At 38.1% G+C, this 15,792-nt stretch overlaps 1 protein-coding gene across 1 annotated transcript in view; it reads left to right on the top strand.

Annotated features, from left to right (window-relative positions):
* Nucleotides 1–417: 417 nt before the first annotated feature.
* IGSF10 (immunoglobulin superfamily member 10) overlaps nt 418–15,792 on the top strand; it is a 47,072-nt gene continuing 31,697 nt past the window's right edge. The window contains 3 exon segments of the mRNA XM_047727936.1: nt 418–486; nt 1,936–2,130; nt 3,940–4,069. Coding sequence (XP_047583892.1) covers nt 1,937–2,130; nt 3,940–4,069 — 324 coding nt within the window. The 5' untranslated portion in view covers nt 418–486; nt 1,936.

Here is a 15,792-nt window from a genome sequence, read left to right as displayed (position 1 = left end):
GATGCCAGGCTAGAGATGCAAAGATTAATTCAGTAGCTGGAGACTCTTACTGTGGGCATCTAAGACATATATGTCCAAAAAGAGAGTAACTCCTGGGACCTGGGAGGAAAAAATGGAGTGATATTAATAGTTATATTTCAATGACAACTTTAGGGAGGTTTTAAAGGACACTGTTGAGGGAAGAGAAAGGAAATTTTAAAACTTCCACTTTGTCTTTTGTTTCTCTAACAATTATAATACAGGAACCCTTCTTTTGGCTTAATGTGGGCACATGGGCTAGAGTTCACTGAAGCTGTGGACACCCTCCAGGTCTCTCTCCAGAGTATCACTCCTAAGCTGCAAGCCAAAAGACTAAGCCATTTGCTCCTTTGGGGAGCAGAGAACTTTTCCTCACTCGGTTTTGGATACAGTTTTTCACTCACTGGTAAGATTTTCTATCTCTGCCTGGCTCAGGAGAGGATTCAGAACCAGGAAAGAAGAGCTCAGGTACTGTTAATTTCTATTTTGTTATATACATTTTTCAGGTTTAAATTTGTGGGAATGCACTGTCTTGTTCTTGTAGAGTTGTGATTCTTTTAAATAACTCTCATGTGGGCATAACCCAGAATTTCTGTTTTTTAGCTGAATGAATTACCTTTGTCCCACCATTCGGTTTTTTGCTTAAATAATGATGGAAGGTGAAAATGCTGTCTTCAATCATATGTTCACTTAAAATTTTTGTAATCAGATGGTTATAATGACAAAAGTCATGTGATTAATCCTATGTTAAATTTTAGTTTGGACTAAATTCTGATAATAATTCCACTATCTTTATGTATATGAAGACTAGCAATTCTGCATCTATTTTTAGCATTGTTTATGGCTAAAAGATAGTTGCTGGTATAATCCCAAAGAAACCATTCTATCCCAAGGAATGTTGATATTTATAAATTATGAAGGTCACTTTTCTTAGAAAAACACAATAAAAATTTTATTGCAATCCTTGTATATTCTGGATTTCAAGAGAAAATTAGGTTTGGATCCTTGAGCTTGCCCCACACATGGCTAATTTTGTTTTTCCAAGAAGCTGAGCATATTTCTTCCCTTATGATGCTCCCTGACTCCCATGGCAGAAAGGAGGTGGAAGAGGAGGAGGTAGTGGAGGAGTAAGAGGAGGAGGGGGAGGAGGAGTGGGAGGAGGTGGGGGGGAAGGAGGGGGAGGAGCTACTGTGGCTTGTGGTTATTACATGGCAGGGAAGCGTGCAACGTGTCTTTTTTGGCAAGGACTAAAGGACATGTCTGAGATTTATTCACCCTTCCAGTGGAGTATTACAGCTCTTAAAAATGTTTTTTTGAAGAAGGTTTAATAAAGCAAAAAACAGACATTATACACTCAATGAATAAAGTGTGTTACAAATTTCGTTTGGTCACATATATACACATATATACACAGAAACATACACCACCTATGAAAGGCTGGAAGGAATACAGCAAAATGTTAATGTTTATATGTGGGTTGTAGGAATACAAGTAATTTTATTCTACTTATTTACAGCTTCCAAACTTTCTATTATGCACACGGATTAGTTTTATAATCAGTATTTTAAAAGTTGGTCTAAAAGAACTAATGGGTAAACAGGAAACTAGGCCTTCTGTATTTCCGTTGGCATAATACCTTCATTATGGTCTCTCTTTTTTCTTTTTACGGACTCTCTAAGTCATAGGTATTTTTGTTTTCACTAAGAAGTGAGAAGCTGTGAAGGAATTTTCACAGTAAATACTTCACTTGATCGCAAGGTTTTGCAAAGAGTAAGTTTTACCATACAAGTTGTGAATGAATGAAGTTAGCCACTTATGACCTTTCAGAAAGCTCTCCCAGATAACAGACTTTGACTTTGTACTGGAATTTTGCTCAAACCATACCTAGAACCCTGAGGTGTAATTTTTTTTTTCCAGGATGAAGGCTAAAGGCAGAGGAATCACCTGCTTGCTGGTCTCTTTCTCCGTGACATGCCTGGTGGCCAGCCACGGGGGCAATGCCTGTCCTCGTCGCTGTGCTTGCTATGTGCCCACTGAGGTGCACTGCACATTTCGGTACCTGACCTCCATTCCAAACAGCATCTCACCCAATGTGGAACGTATTAATTTAGGGTGCGTGGGGCCCCTTGTCTTGTGCCCTTCTCAAGCAGACATCACACTGATGCTTCATGCCCAAAATATCAAACAAAACTTGTGACTTTAGGAGATGAACCAAAATGGTATTTCTCTTCTGAAATAAGCACATGAAGATCTTAAGTTTGTGAGGGACAATAAGCAACATTTTCCTGGTAAGCTTTTACTAGGAGAAAGTTCTAGAACCTGAAATCACTCTTGATAGGATGAGAGGCCCAAGATTATAGAAGAACTTCATTCTGGCTACCTTTTTACTGGAAAATATCATCTGTTAAGAATTAGAGTTGTGACCTATCAGGAGGCGATAATAGGACACTGGAAATGTCCTCCCATATATAAAAGATACATATGAAAAGTTGGTTAGACCCTTTAAGAAGGCCCTTGGACTTCTTTTCATGAAAAGTGACTTATTTAAAATTCTTATTTAAAATTTAAAATTCTTTAAAAAATGTAAACCTAATTAAATCTGCTAAAAGGTGATTATATTTTAAAGGTTTGTGAAAAACTGTGGTGTGTGTGTGTATACACATGTGCAGTCTGATTTAACATCATGTGTCTGATAATAGGAAGAACCTACTATATGCCAGGGATACAATAAGGAATAAGATGAATTATTTACGTCTAGAAGCTTCAGTGAAAGGGAGAAAACAGATACACAATAAGTAGTAAGAACCTTCAAAGAGCATGCAAAGTTCCTTGGAACACTCACTAATGATAATAGGTAACACTGACTGTGCACTTACTGCCATCAGGCACTGAGCAGGGCACTCTCCACACATTCACTCACTTAATCCTCAGAACACCTTTTAAGTCGCTTCTATACTTGCACTTTATAGATGAAGAAATGGAGGCTTAGAAAGATTGCTGATTTTACCCAGGGTTGACTCACTACCAAGGCCTAGGTTCATAATCCTAGCCAAATTTTTTGACTAAACTCTTTGGTTAAGAGTCCAGGTTTCTTTTTCTTTCTCTTTTCTTTTTTAAATATTTTATTTATTTATTTGATAGAGAGATCACAAGTAGGCAGAGAGGCAGGAAGAGAGAAAGGGGAAGGAAACAGGCTCCCTGTTGAACAGAGAGGCCAATGTGGGACTCAATCCCAGGACCCTGGGATCATGACCTGAGCCAAAGGCAGAGGCTTAACCCACTGAGGCTTAACCCACTGAGCCACCCAGGCACCCTGAGAGTCCAGGTTGCTCAACCTCTACTTTATAATGAGAAATTCTACCTGGGAAAGCAAGGTAGGGGGCATGTCCTCAAAAAAGGGGCTGGGCCTGACTGGGAGTAGTAGAGAGAGGCGGAGCCAGTGGCATCCCAAGCTGAAGGAACAACACATGTAGAAAGGGTGGAAATTGAGGAGGGATGTGGTATATCCTGGGCAGGGGAGTGTGGGCATGTAACCGGATGGGGAGTGGGTGGGCCTTCTGTGGCATCTGATGAATCTCAATATATGTCAAGCATTTGATTTTCTCCTTCGAGCACAGGTTATAAAAAGTGAGGTACTGGGGACCTGGGTGGCTCATTCCATTAAGATTCTGCCTTTGGCCCAGGTCATGATCCCAGGAGCCTGAGATCAAGCCCCACCTCAGGCTCCCTGCTCTGTGGGGAGCCTGCTTCTCCCTCTCCCTCTGCCCCCATCACATGCTCTCTCTCTCTCTTTCTCAAACAAAATAAAATATAAAAAGGGAGATATTGGGTTTTGTGTGTGGACATGTATGTGTGCACTTTTGCTTTGACAGCTGAACCACAGCTGATAGGCGTAGCTTATACCTGTTGTTTTAATTTCAGGTACAACAGCTTGGTTAGATTGACAGAAACGGATTTTTCTGGCCTGAACAAATTGGAGTTGCTAATGCTGCACAGCAATGGCATTCATACAATCCCGGCTAAGACCTTCTCGGATCTGCAGGCCTTGCAGGTAAGACAGGGGACAGGGAAGGTGCAGGTTCAAGAGGCGAGATGACCATTCCAGTGGAACCCAAAAACCAACATTCTGTGCATTAGAGGGAGACATCAAGGAGGATGTCCGAGACTGATTTCTCTTTAAATGCAATAGTTTGTGGAAATTAGAATAATATGAAAATTCTGAGGCATTTTCTCAGATCTGGGCTAATAGAAAAAAAAAAAAAAATCAATGGGGCACCTGGGTGGCTCAGTGGTTAAGCCTCTGCCTTCAGCTCAGGTCATGATCTCAGGGGCCTGGGATCGAGTCCCGCATCGGGCTCTCTGCTCTGCAGGGAGCCTGCTTCCTCCTCTCTCTCTCTCTGCTTGCCTGTCTGCCCACTTGTGATCGCTCTCTGTCAGATAAATAAAATCTTTAAAAAAAAAATAAAAAAAAAAAATCAATACCCAGGGATTACTGCACCTTTAAAACTTAATGCAGAAAGGCTACTTCTAGTCCTGTTCATCTGGGACTTGTTTTAGACAGAAGTTAGCTTTGTACACGTAAATATACTTTTTAACTTTTTACTTTATTTATACCTTGTCTTGTTCAAAAAATTTTGAAAAGTTATGGGGACTTCTAAGAATACACCAAATATGACAAGAATTAATACTCTAGCAAGTGAGAAAGTAAAGATAAAACACATCTAGGGATAAGAGAAAAGGGGATTATGGGGGAAAATACATGGAAAGATCAGTATGTCTGATACATATGTAGTAAGATTTTGAAAAGCTAACTCACAATTCAAGATGTCTATCAAATTTTTTAAATACATAAAAAAACTGTTCAAGAAAGACACAACCATATCTGATTTATTGTTTTTTTAACTTTTTTTATCAGTGTATATTTGACATAAAATATTATGCTAGCTTCACGTGTACAATATAAGTGCTTCAACATTTATGTACATTAGGAAGTGATTACTATGATAAATCTAGCTACCATTGGTCATGGTACAAAGTTGTTACAGCATTGTTAACTGTATTTCCTATGCTGGACATCACATTCCTATGTCTCATTTATTTTATAGCTGTAAGCTTGTAACTTTCAATCGCCTTACTTTATTTTGCCCATCCCTTCCCCGACCCCCCAGCAACCATCAGACTGTTTTCTGTACCTATGAGTCTGTCTGTATCTTTTTTGTTTTTTGGAGTCCACAAATAAGTGAAATTTTATGGTACTTGCCTTTCTCTGACTTATTTCATTTAGAATACTATCATTTCTTCCATCCATGTTGTCACAAATGGCAAGATTTTATTCTTTTTTATGACCAAATAATATTCATGTGTAGACACACATATACATATACACATATACATCTCTTTTATCTATCTATTGATGGACACTTAAGTAGCTTCCATATCTTGGCTATTGTAAATAATGCTGCAGTAAACATACGGGTGCATATATCTTTTTGAATTAGTGTACTCATTTTGTCCAGATAAGTATGCAGAAGTGGAATTTCTGGATTGTATGGTAGTTCTATTTTTAATTTCTTGAGGCATCTCCATACTGCTTTCCAGTTGCTGCACTTTTTGTATGCCCACCAACAGTGCACAAGAGCTCCCTATCCCTAACAACCTTACCAACAGCTGTTGTTTCCTGTGTTGTTAATTTTAGCCATTCCAACAGGTGTGAGGTGATCCCTCATTGTGGTTTGGATTTGCATTTCCCTGATAATAAGTGATGTTGAACATCTTTTCATGTATCTGTTGGCCATCTGGATGTCTTCCCTGAAAGAGAATTGTTTTTTAATTGGATTATGTTTTTGAGGTGTTGAGTTTTGTGAGTTCTTTGTATGTTTTGGATACTAACGCTTACAAAATATGTCATTTGCAAATATCTTCTCCCATGCCATAAGTTTTGCCTTTTAGTTTTGTTGATGGTTTCTTCATTGTGAAGAACCTTTTTATCTTGATGTAGTCCCAAGTCCTCATTTTGGCTTTTGTTTCCTTTACTCAGGGGACATGCCTACAAAAAAGTGCTAGGGCTGATGTCAGAGGAAATTCCTGCCTCTGCTCTCTTCTAGGATTTTTATGGTTTCAGGTCTCTCATTTAGGTCTTTAATCCATTTTGAATTTATTTTTTTCTATGGTATAAGAAAGTCATCCAGTTTTATTCTTTTGCCTGTGACTGTCTAGTTTTCCCAACCTCATTTGTTGAAGAGACTGTCCTTTTCCCACTGGATATTCTTTGCTGCTTTGTGGAAGATTAATTGACCATGTAACTTGGGCTTATTTCCAGGTCTTCTATTCTGTTCTGTTGATCTTTGTGTCTGTTTTTTGTGCCAGTACCATACTGTTTTGATTGCTATAGCTTTATAATATTACTTGAAGTTCAGAATTCCAGGGCCTCCAGCTTTGCTTTTCATTTTCAAGACTGCTTTCACTATTTGGGGTCTGTTGTGGTTCTACTCAAATTTTAGGATTGTTTGTTCTAACTCTGTGAAAAATGTTGTTGGTATGTTGATAAGGATTGCATTAAATGTGTAGATTGCTTTGGGGAGTATGGTTATTCTAATAACATTTGTTCTTCCAAACCCTGAACATGAAACGTCATTCCACTTCTTTGTGTCCTCTTCCATTTCTTCATTAATGTTTTACAATTTTCAGAGTATAGGCTTTTCAGTTCTTTGGTTAGGCTTATTCCTACCTATCTTATTGTTTTTGGTGTAATTGTAAAAGGGATTGTTTTCTTAATTTCTCTTCTGCTTTATTATGGGTGTAGAGTAACGCAACAGATTCCTGTGTACTGATTTTATATCCTGTGACTTTACTGAATTCATTTATCAGTTTTAACAGTTTTGGTGGAGTCTTTCAGGTTCTTTCTATGTAGAATGATGTCATCTGCAAATAGTAAACATTTCACTTCACTTACCAATTTGGATGCCTTTTATTTCTTTTTGTTGTCTGACTGCAACACTCAGTCAGTGGCTGAGACTTCCAGTACTGTGTTGTATAAAATATTGAGACTGAACATCCATGTCTTGTTCCTGACCTTAGGGAAAGGGCTGTCCATTTTTGCCCACTAAGGATAAAGTCGGTTATGGGTTTTCATATATGGCCTAATTACATTTAAGTATGTTCCCTCCAAAACTACTTTGTAGAGGGTTTTTTATCATGAATGCATGTTGTACTTTGTCAAATGCTTTTTCGCATCTATTGAAATGACCATATGGTTTTATCCTTTCTCCTGATGATATAATGTATCATGTTGATAGATTTGCAAATATTGAACCACTCTTGAAACCCAGGAGTAAATCCTACTGGATCAATGTGAGTGATTTTTTTAGTGTATTGTTGGATTTGATTTGCTAGTGTTTTGTTGAGGATTTATGCATCTGTGTTCATCAGAGATACTGGTCTCTAGTTCTCTTTTTTTGTGATGTCTTTATCTGGTTTTAGTATCAGGGTAATGCTGGCCCCATAGAAGGAATTTGGAAGTTTTCCTACTTTTTCTATTTTTTGGAGTAGTTTGAAAACAGTAGGTATTAACCCTTCATTAAATGTTTGGTAGAATTCACCTGTGAAGCTATCTATTTGGTCCTGAACTTCTGTTTGTTGGGAGCTTTTAGATTACTGATTCAATTTCTTTGCTGGTTATTGATCTGTTCAAGTTTCCTGTGTCTTCCTGTTTCAGTTTTGGTAGGTTCTATGTTTCTGGGAATTGATCCATTTCTTCTGAGTTGTCTAATTTGTTGGCATATAGTTTTTCTTAATATTCTCTAATAATTGTTTGTATTTCTGTGGTATTGGTGCTTATTTTCCTCCTCTCTCATCTGTGATTTTATTTATTTGGGTCCTTTATCTTTTCTTTTTAATAAGTCTGGCTAGAGGTTTATCAGTTTTATTGATTTTTTGCAAAGAAGCAGCTCCTGGTTTTGTGGTATCTGTACTACTGTTTTTTTAGTTCCTATATCATTTATTTCTGTTCTAATCTTTGTTATTTCCTTTCTACCGCTGGTTTTCAGTTTTGCTTGTTGTCCTTTTTGTAGCTCCTTTAGTTGTAAGATTAGGTTGTTTATATGAGATTTTTCTTCTTGAGTTATGACTGTATTGCTATAAACTTTCCTCTCAGAACTGTGTTTGCTACATCCCAAATGTTTTAGACCATTGTGTTTTCACTTTCATTTGTTTCCATGTACTTATTTATTTCTTGATTTCCTGACCCACTCATTGTTCAGTAGCATGTTATTTGACCTCCATGTATTTGTGCTCATCCCAGATTTTTTCTTGTGGTTGACCTCTAGTTTCATAGGGTTGTGGTCAGAAAAGGTACATGGTACGATTCAGTCTTTTTGTATTTGTTGAGGCTGATTTTGTGGCCTGATACATATTCTGTTTTGGAGAATCTTTCATGTGCATTTGAAAAGAATTTGTATTCTGCTATTGAAGGAGGAGAATGTTCTAAATATATCTGTTAAGTCCATCTGGTCCAGTGTGTCATTCAAAGCCACTGTTTCCTTGTTGATTTTCTGTTTAGATCATCTGTCCATTGATGTAAATGCAGTGTTAAAGTACCTACTATTACTGTATTGTTTTGGATCCATTCCTTCATTATTAACTGTTTTATGTATTTGGGTGCTCGCATGTTGGGTGCATAAATATTTACAATTGTTATATGTCCATGTTGGATTGTTGCCATTATTATTATATAGGATTCTTCTCTGTCTCTTGTTACAGTCTTTTTTAAGATTTTATTTATTTATTTGACAGAGAGAGACACAGTGAGAGGGAATACAAGCAGGGGGTGTGGGAGAGGGAGAAACAGGAAACCCGATGTGGGGCTCGATCCCAGGACTCTGGGATCATGACCTGAGCCAAAGGCAGATGCTTAATGACTAAGCCACCCAGGTGCCCCTACAGTCTTTGTTTTAAAGCCTATTTTGTCTGATATAAGTATTGCTACTCCGGATTTCTTTTTTTTTTTTAAAGATTTTCATTACTTATTTACAGAGAGTGAGAGAGCACAAGCAGGGAGAGCGGGCGAGGGAGAAACAGGCGGTCCATGGAGCAGGGAGCCTGATATAGTGTTTGATCCCAGGACCCCAGGATCATAACCTGAGCCAACAGCGGACACTTAACAACTGAGCCACCCAGGGGCCCCTCCAGATTTCTTTTGACAGTCATTTGCATGATTAATGGTCTTCATCCCCTCACTTGCAATCTGCAGCTGTTTTTAAGTCTAAAATGAGTCTCTTGTAAGTGGCATATACTGGGTCTTTTTTTCTTTTTTTAATCTATTCTGTCACCCAGTATCTTCTGATTAGTGTTCAGTCCATTTACATTAAAATAATTATTGAGAGATATGTATTTATTGCCATTTTATTACTTGTTATGTGGTTGTTTCTGAAAATTTTCTCTAATCCTTTCTTTCATGATTTGCTTGTTTTCTTTAGTGAGATTTTTGGGTTTCTTTCTATTGATTCTTTGCTTATGTATGTATTGGTGGTATTTTGATTTGTGATTACTATTAGATTTGTATATAACATATTCAACATATAGTAGTCTGTATTAAGTTGGTGATCTTTTAAGTCTGAACCCATTCTTTATTCCTCTGGTCCCCATGTTTTAGGTATATGATAGCATACTTTATAGCCTTTTATTTTGTGAGTTCTTTGACTGGTTTTTAATATAAATATTCATTTTTATTGCATTTTTGCTTCCTACCTTCATACTGTCATTTTTGGTCTTTCCTTTCCACTCAAAGCATTCCCTTTAATATTTCTTGCAAAACTAGTTTAATGCTCATGAACTTCTTTAGTTTTTGTTGGGGAAACTATCTCTCCTTCTATTATGAAAGATAGCCTTGCTGGACAGAGCATTCTTGGCTACAGATTTTCCCTATTCAGCACTTTGAATACATGCTACTCCTTTCTAGCTTAGAAGGTTTCTGCTTAAAAATCTGATAGCCTTATTGCAGTGGGGGGGGGGGGGGGGCTTTGTATGTAACTGTCTTCTTTTCTGCTTTTAAATTTTTTTATCAATATATTTTTCCATTTTAATAAAAGTACATCTTTGTGTGGATTTGCTCTTGTTGATTTAGTTGGGGGTTCTCTGTGCTTCCTAGGTCTGGATATCCATTTCCTTCCTGAGATTAGGGAAGTTTTCAGCTATTATTTCTTTAAATAAACTCTCTGCCCTCATTTCTCTATTCTTCTTCTGGGACTCTTATGATATAAATGTTATTACATTTGATGGAGTCACTGAGTTCCCTAAGTTTATTTTTGTTTTGCATAATTCTTGTTACTCTCTTTTGTTTAGCTCAATTACTTCCTATTACTCTGTCTTCTAGGTCATTAATTTGTTCCTCTGCTTCTTCCAGTGTGCTGTTCATTCTATCAAGTGTGTTTCTCATTTTGTTTACTGAGTCCTTTCTCTGTGCTATGTTATTCCTTATCTCTGTGTTAATGGTGTCACTGATGTCCTCCACCTTTTTCTTCAGTGCAGTGAGAATCCTTATGAACATTGCTTTAAATTCTCCATCAGGCATGTTACTTGTATCTGTTTTACTTAGAACTCTGGCAGTGTCCGTGTCCTGTTATTTCATTTGGGACAAATTCCTTTTTCTTTTAATGTTGTCTAAGTCTCTGTGCCTCTTTCTCTGTGTTAAGAAAGTCAGCTATATCTCCTGTTATTGAGGGTAATGGCTTTATGAAGAAGAGTTCCTGTAGTGCACTGCAGTGTAGTGCCACCTGTCTCCCAGGGCCTGAACCTGCCAGGATTATCTCCAGTGTGTACTGCATGAGCTCTGCTATTGTATCATGGCTGCTTTATCCTTCAGGCCAGTTGACTGCAGAGGCTCTCTGTCTGTTATTGGCAGTGTTTGGTCCCTGGCCTAAATGTGGTGTGTTTTAGGGGCGTCTGGGTGGCTCAGTGGGTTAAAGCCTCTGCCTGGCTCAGGTCATGATCCCAGGGTCCTGGGATCAAGCCCCGTGTCGGGCTCTCTGCTCGGTGGGGAGCCTGCTTCCACCTCTCTCTCTCTGCCTGCATTAAATCTTTAAAAAATCTTTAAAAAAAAATGTGGTGTGTTTTAAATAAGTGTGCTCTGGTTTGCTTGTGAAATGAGACCTGTTGCCACTGCCACCAGAACTGAATGTACACAAAACTTTCAGGTCAGCAGACATGGTGTTAGCATGGGTTTGGGCTGATCTTCTAAGGGAGGCAGCCTACTGCACTGGGACAGAGGCAAGCTTGACTGGGAAGGGCAGTTCTGGAGCTCAGGTAGGTGGGGCTTCGAGTAAGCAAGTTAGGTAGTGAGTTTTGGTGCTTCACTGGCTCTTGGCCCTGTGCTTATACTGAGGTGCAGGGAAGGGAAAGAGAGCCTGCCAGTTCTTTTGTTCCTGGAGGAGTCTCTCTGAACAGTGCACCTCTAGGATATGCACCTGTAGTTGCTCCCCAAGCATCTTCAGATCGCTGTTTCTACGGCATATGTCTGCAGGCTCTTTGCCCTGCCTTCTTTCCAAGTGAAGCCTCAGTGCCCTCCAATCTCTCCCAGAGCTGAGCATAACAACCCTTAAAACTCCAGTTTTAAAGCCCTGCTGTTTGCAAGAACTCACAAAATTCCGGCCCTTTCACTTTGCAGGCCAATTGCTATGGCATTTATTTTCCCCATGCATCCCCTTGTGTGTTAGTCTGTCTTTTGCCCTTCTCCATGACTGCAGCTCCCCACCACAGCAGCCACAATCCATTTCTCTCCCAAGCTGCATCTCTCTACTTTCTACCTTTAGTTGTAGAGTTTGTTCTTCCAATCTTCAGATGAATTTCTGGGGGTTTTAAGATGATTTTATAGTTATCAAGTTGTATGTGTGGATGAGGAGAGCCTAGGGTCCTCCTACTCCACTGCCATCTCCCTCTCACACCTAAATAAATTAAAAATTTTTAAGAGGATATACTATATCAGGGAGATTATAACTATAAGCAAGATCATTTCCAATGTTTCAAGTGCACTTCTGAGCCATGGTCCGTAGGACTCAAATGAATCAAAATCAAGTAGTTCAAATAACCCCCACTGAAGGAGTTTCCTTTTTATGCCAAATGGCCTAGTCAGTGATTTTATATAACTAAGTTTCAACTTTCCCCAGAATTGTTCATTTAGATGGACCAGGTGGTGTTGGCCATAGCACAAATATCTCCTTGCTCAGCTGAAAGATCGACAAGGGCTATCCTATCACCAAGAACTATGTGGGCCAGAGAGCCTAAGAATCTTTGTTGGGCAGGTCATAGTGATGGGATCTGCAATATCTTCAGTAGTTAAAAAGAATTTCCTGATCATATCTTTGTTTTCACTCCTAACCAGGCAAGTATGGTCCCTATCATGAATGCCTCCTGGTAGGTCTTTTCTAACTCAGTGATATAAATACAGGAGAGCTGATTGATGAAGTATCTTAGTTGTCTATGGACAGTTAGGGGCACAGATAAACTAGAAGGCATTGCCCAGTTGTGTGCCAGTCATCTAGACATTTTTAGGCTCAAGAAGAATTATAACCATCACAGACAAAGACAAATCCTATTGGCACACAGACCATTACCATTAGGGAGGTATTATTAATGGATTTGTTCACAAGGACTGCTGCATTTACTGGTTCAAGCCAAGGGCCAGTCAGGTTTTTCAATGCATATAAGAAGAGAAACCCTAAACCTGAAATAGAGTGTTGTTCTAAATGTCTTGCAAAGATGGGTGCTGCTGGTAAGTTCTGGTGAGAACAGAGATCATCTAGATAATCATGGGAATATGGGGGTGAAAATGTACTAAGATTAACACAGGTATTTGTGTTTGATGGGCAAGTACAGTATTTGCTGGAGAAAGGTAAAAAGGCACTGGATATTCTGGACATGAAAGTTGAACTTGGTAAGAGATTTCTAAGGGGGTAGGAAGGGCTGATGATTGTAGTCTGCAATGACATTGGATGTAGAAGAACTGCCTATAAGGAGAACCAGGAGACCTCTAGCATGATGGACAGATAAAAATCTTTGACAAAACCAGCAGTCTGAAAGGTTATTGCCCTTAGCAATGACCTGGGAGATATGGATGATAGCATTATCTTTCCAGAAAAGCCAGAGTGAAGACAAGAAGGAAGAGGAGAAGGGTTTCTTGTTAAAGTATGAGATTTTGATCTGTCATTTGGGGCAGAAGCCATCTACCTCAATGTCAGCTACCTCTCTTCCTTATCAGTTTGATTCAGAGGTCTCCAGCAACTATACAGGACCAGATGTCAGGTGGAGCTTTCTTTAGCTGTGAGTAAGATGTACATCCAATCCCATGTAGTTTTGCAGCAATGCCAAGTCAGAAGCACTTGATAAGGTCCCTTTCAGTGAAGCTTGAGGACTATCTTCTGATAATGTTTCCAAAATAATCACCAGACTCCAATATGGCACTAACATCCAAATATTTTAGTTTTTCTGTAACAACAAGCCAAAAGTAGATAAACCTGTTTAGTAGTTAATGTTTCTTTTTTTTTTTTTAATCTTATCAGGAAGTGATCTAGATATTTAGTGAGTTTACCCTCACTCATCACTTAGCAAAACTTTAAGTTTTCAAAGTACCAAAAAGATTTGGAAAACTTTTAAAATTTTTTGTCTCTTCTATTTGTACTTGACAATTGTATCTAGATTACCCATGAAAAGTTCATGAGACATCAAAGAATATCAACCATTATTCTAAGTAGTTTTTACTGAAACACACAAGAGATATAACATGAATTAAGTAAATTCAACAGAATAAAAGTGAAGATTATCTGTATTATATTCAAAGTTTAATAACTCTATAAAGATATGCCTGTTTTAATTAAGCCAACAAACTTAAACTTGATCATCCCAGATCAAGTGAATTTGAAAAACATTTGAATTAGTTTCTATTATATTTGACAATATAATTCATATAAACATTTAATTTTCTTTAAGTCAATTCAGCAGAGCTCTTGTACACATTAATTTTAGCAATACCATCTGGAGGTAGAAAATACCACATATCTACAACACACATATATGACACACATGAACACAGACAAACAGATGTAGAGAAGTTACACCTTCTGGTTTGCTTTTTTTTTTTAAAGATTTTATTTATTTATTTGACAGACAGAGTTCACAAGTAGGCAGAGAGGCAGGCAGAGAGGGAGAGAGGGAAGCAGGCTCCCTGCTGAGCAGAGAGCCCGATGCGGGACTCGATCCCAGGAACCTGAGATCATGACCTGAGCCGAAGGCAGTGGCTTAACCCACTGAGCCACCCAGGCACCCCACCTTCTGTTTTTAAATTACTGCCATGGAACAGGTACAAAACTCATTCATTACAAAGGTTGAATCTAAATTTATTTCTCTAGTAGATGGAATGAGTTAAACTTATTTGATAATAAAGTTATTAAATCTTTTCAAATTATCTTGCCCAGTGTCAGCTGGAACAAATAGTAAATATTTCTGGCAGTGTTAAACTCCTGAGCTTTTGTCAAAGACGGTGTAAAAGATGCTATCTTCACAAGATTGAGAGTCTCTCCCAAAGATAGACAAAGAACTAACCACCTATGTTTTCCAGACAATCAGAAAGCCAAGTCAAGTTCTTAGGATACAAATAAAAAAAGGACAAGGATGGGCCAATGTGAAATTTTGTTTCTCTTGACTGGGCTCAGAAAGTAATCGATTTACAAAAACTCTTGAGAATCCTCTCTAGGTTTAAGACATTCTTTAACTATGGCCTTTGATCAAGGAGTGAACGATAATCTGAAAAGAATTGCCTATATCCTTGGATGGTCTTATTTTAAAAAGGTAACTGTTTAATAGTCTCTTCAGAATGGATATATCAATATTACAGTCTTTCAGGTACATTTTCTCTCTCTCTCTCTTTTTTTAAGATTTATTTGAGATACAGAGTGAGCAGGGGGAGGGCCAGAGGAAGAGGGCAAGCAGATTCCCCATTGAGCAGGGAGTCAGATGCAGGGCTTGATCCTAGGACCCTGAGATCATGACTTGAGCTGAAGGCAGACACTCAACTGATTCAGCCACCAAGGCATCCTCTCTTTAACTTCTCATTAACATTTTGCAATGAATCTTTCAATGAAACTGTTTTGGAATTTTGAAATCTTTTGGAGGCTTCCAAATGCCAGTTGAAATAGGCACCCCTTTCTGTTTATTTGGGAACCCTTTCTTCCAAGTGCACTTCATAAATTACATACAATTGGAACATTAATTGGAACATTCCCCTAATGACCAGTGTTTTGATGGCTGTATAGTATTCCATTGTATATATATACCACATCTTCTTTATCCATTCATCTGTTGATGGACATCTAGGTTCTTTCCATAGTTTGGCTATTGTGGAATTAAGAAGAAAAATTCCATTACTTTTTATTTTTCAAGTATTATATATTATTATAATTTTTAATATATTTTTAATTCAGTATAATTAATATGCAGTATTACATTTCAGGTGTATAATATAGTGATTGAACAATTCTATACATTACTCAGTGTTCATCATAAGTGTATTCTTAATCCCCTTCACCTTTTTCACCCATCCCTACCCCCCAACCTCCACAATGATAACCATCAGTTTTCTATATTTAAGAGTTTGTTTTAGGTTTGTCTTTTTTTCTTTGGTTTCTTAAGTGCCATGTGTGAGTGAAATTGTATGATATTTGCTTTCTTTGCCTAATTTCACTTTGTGTGTGTGTGTGATATATAAATATCTCCATTCATTTAGTGATA

The sequence above is a fragment of the Lutra lutra genome, chromosome 1 (genome assembly GCF_902655055.1).
Source record: "Lutra lutra chromosome 1, mLutLut1.2, whole genome shotgun sequence".
Lineage (NCBI taxonomy): Eukaryota > Metazoa > Chordata > Mammalia > Carnivora > Mustelidae > Lutra > Lutra lutra.
This window is presented reverse-complemented; position numbering and strand designations above follow the sequence as displayed.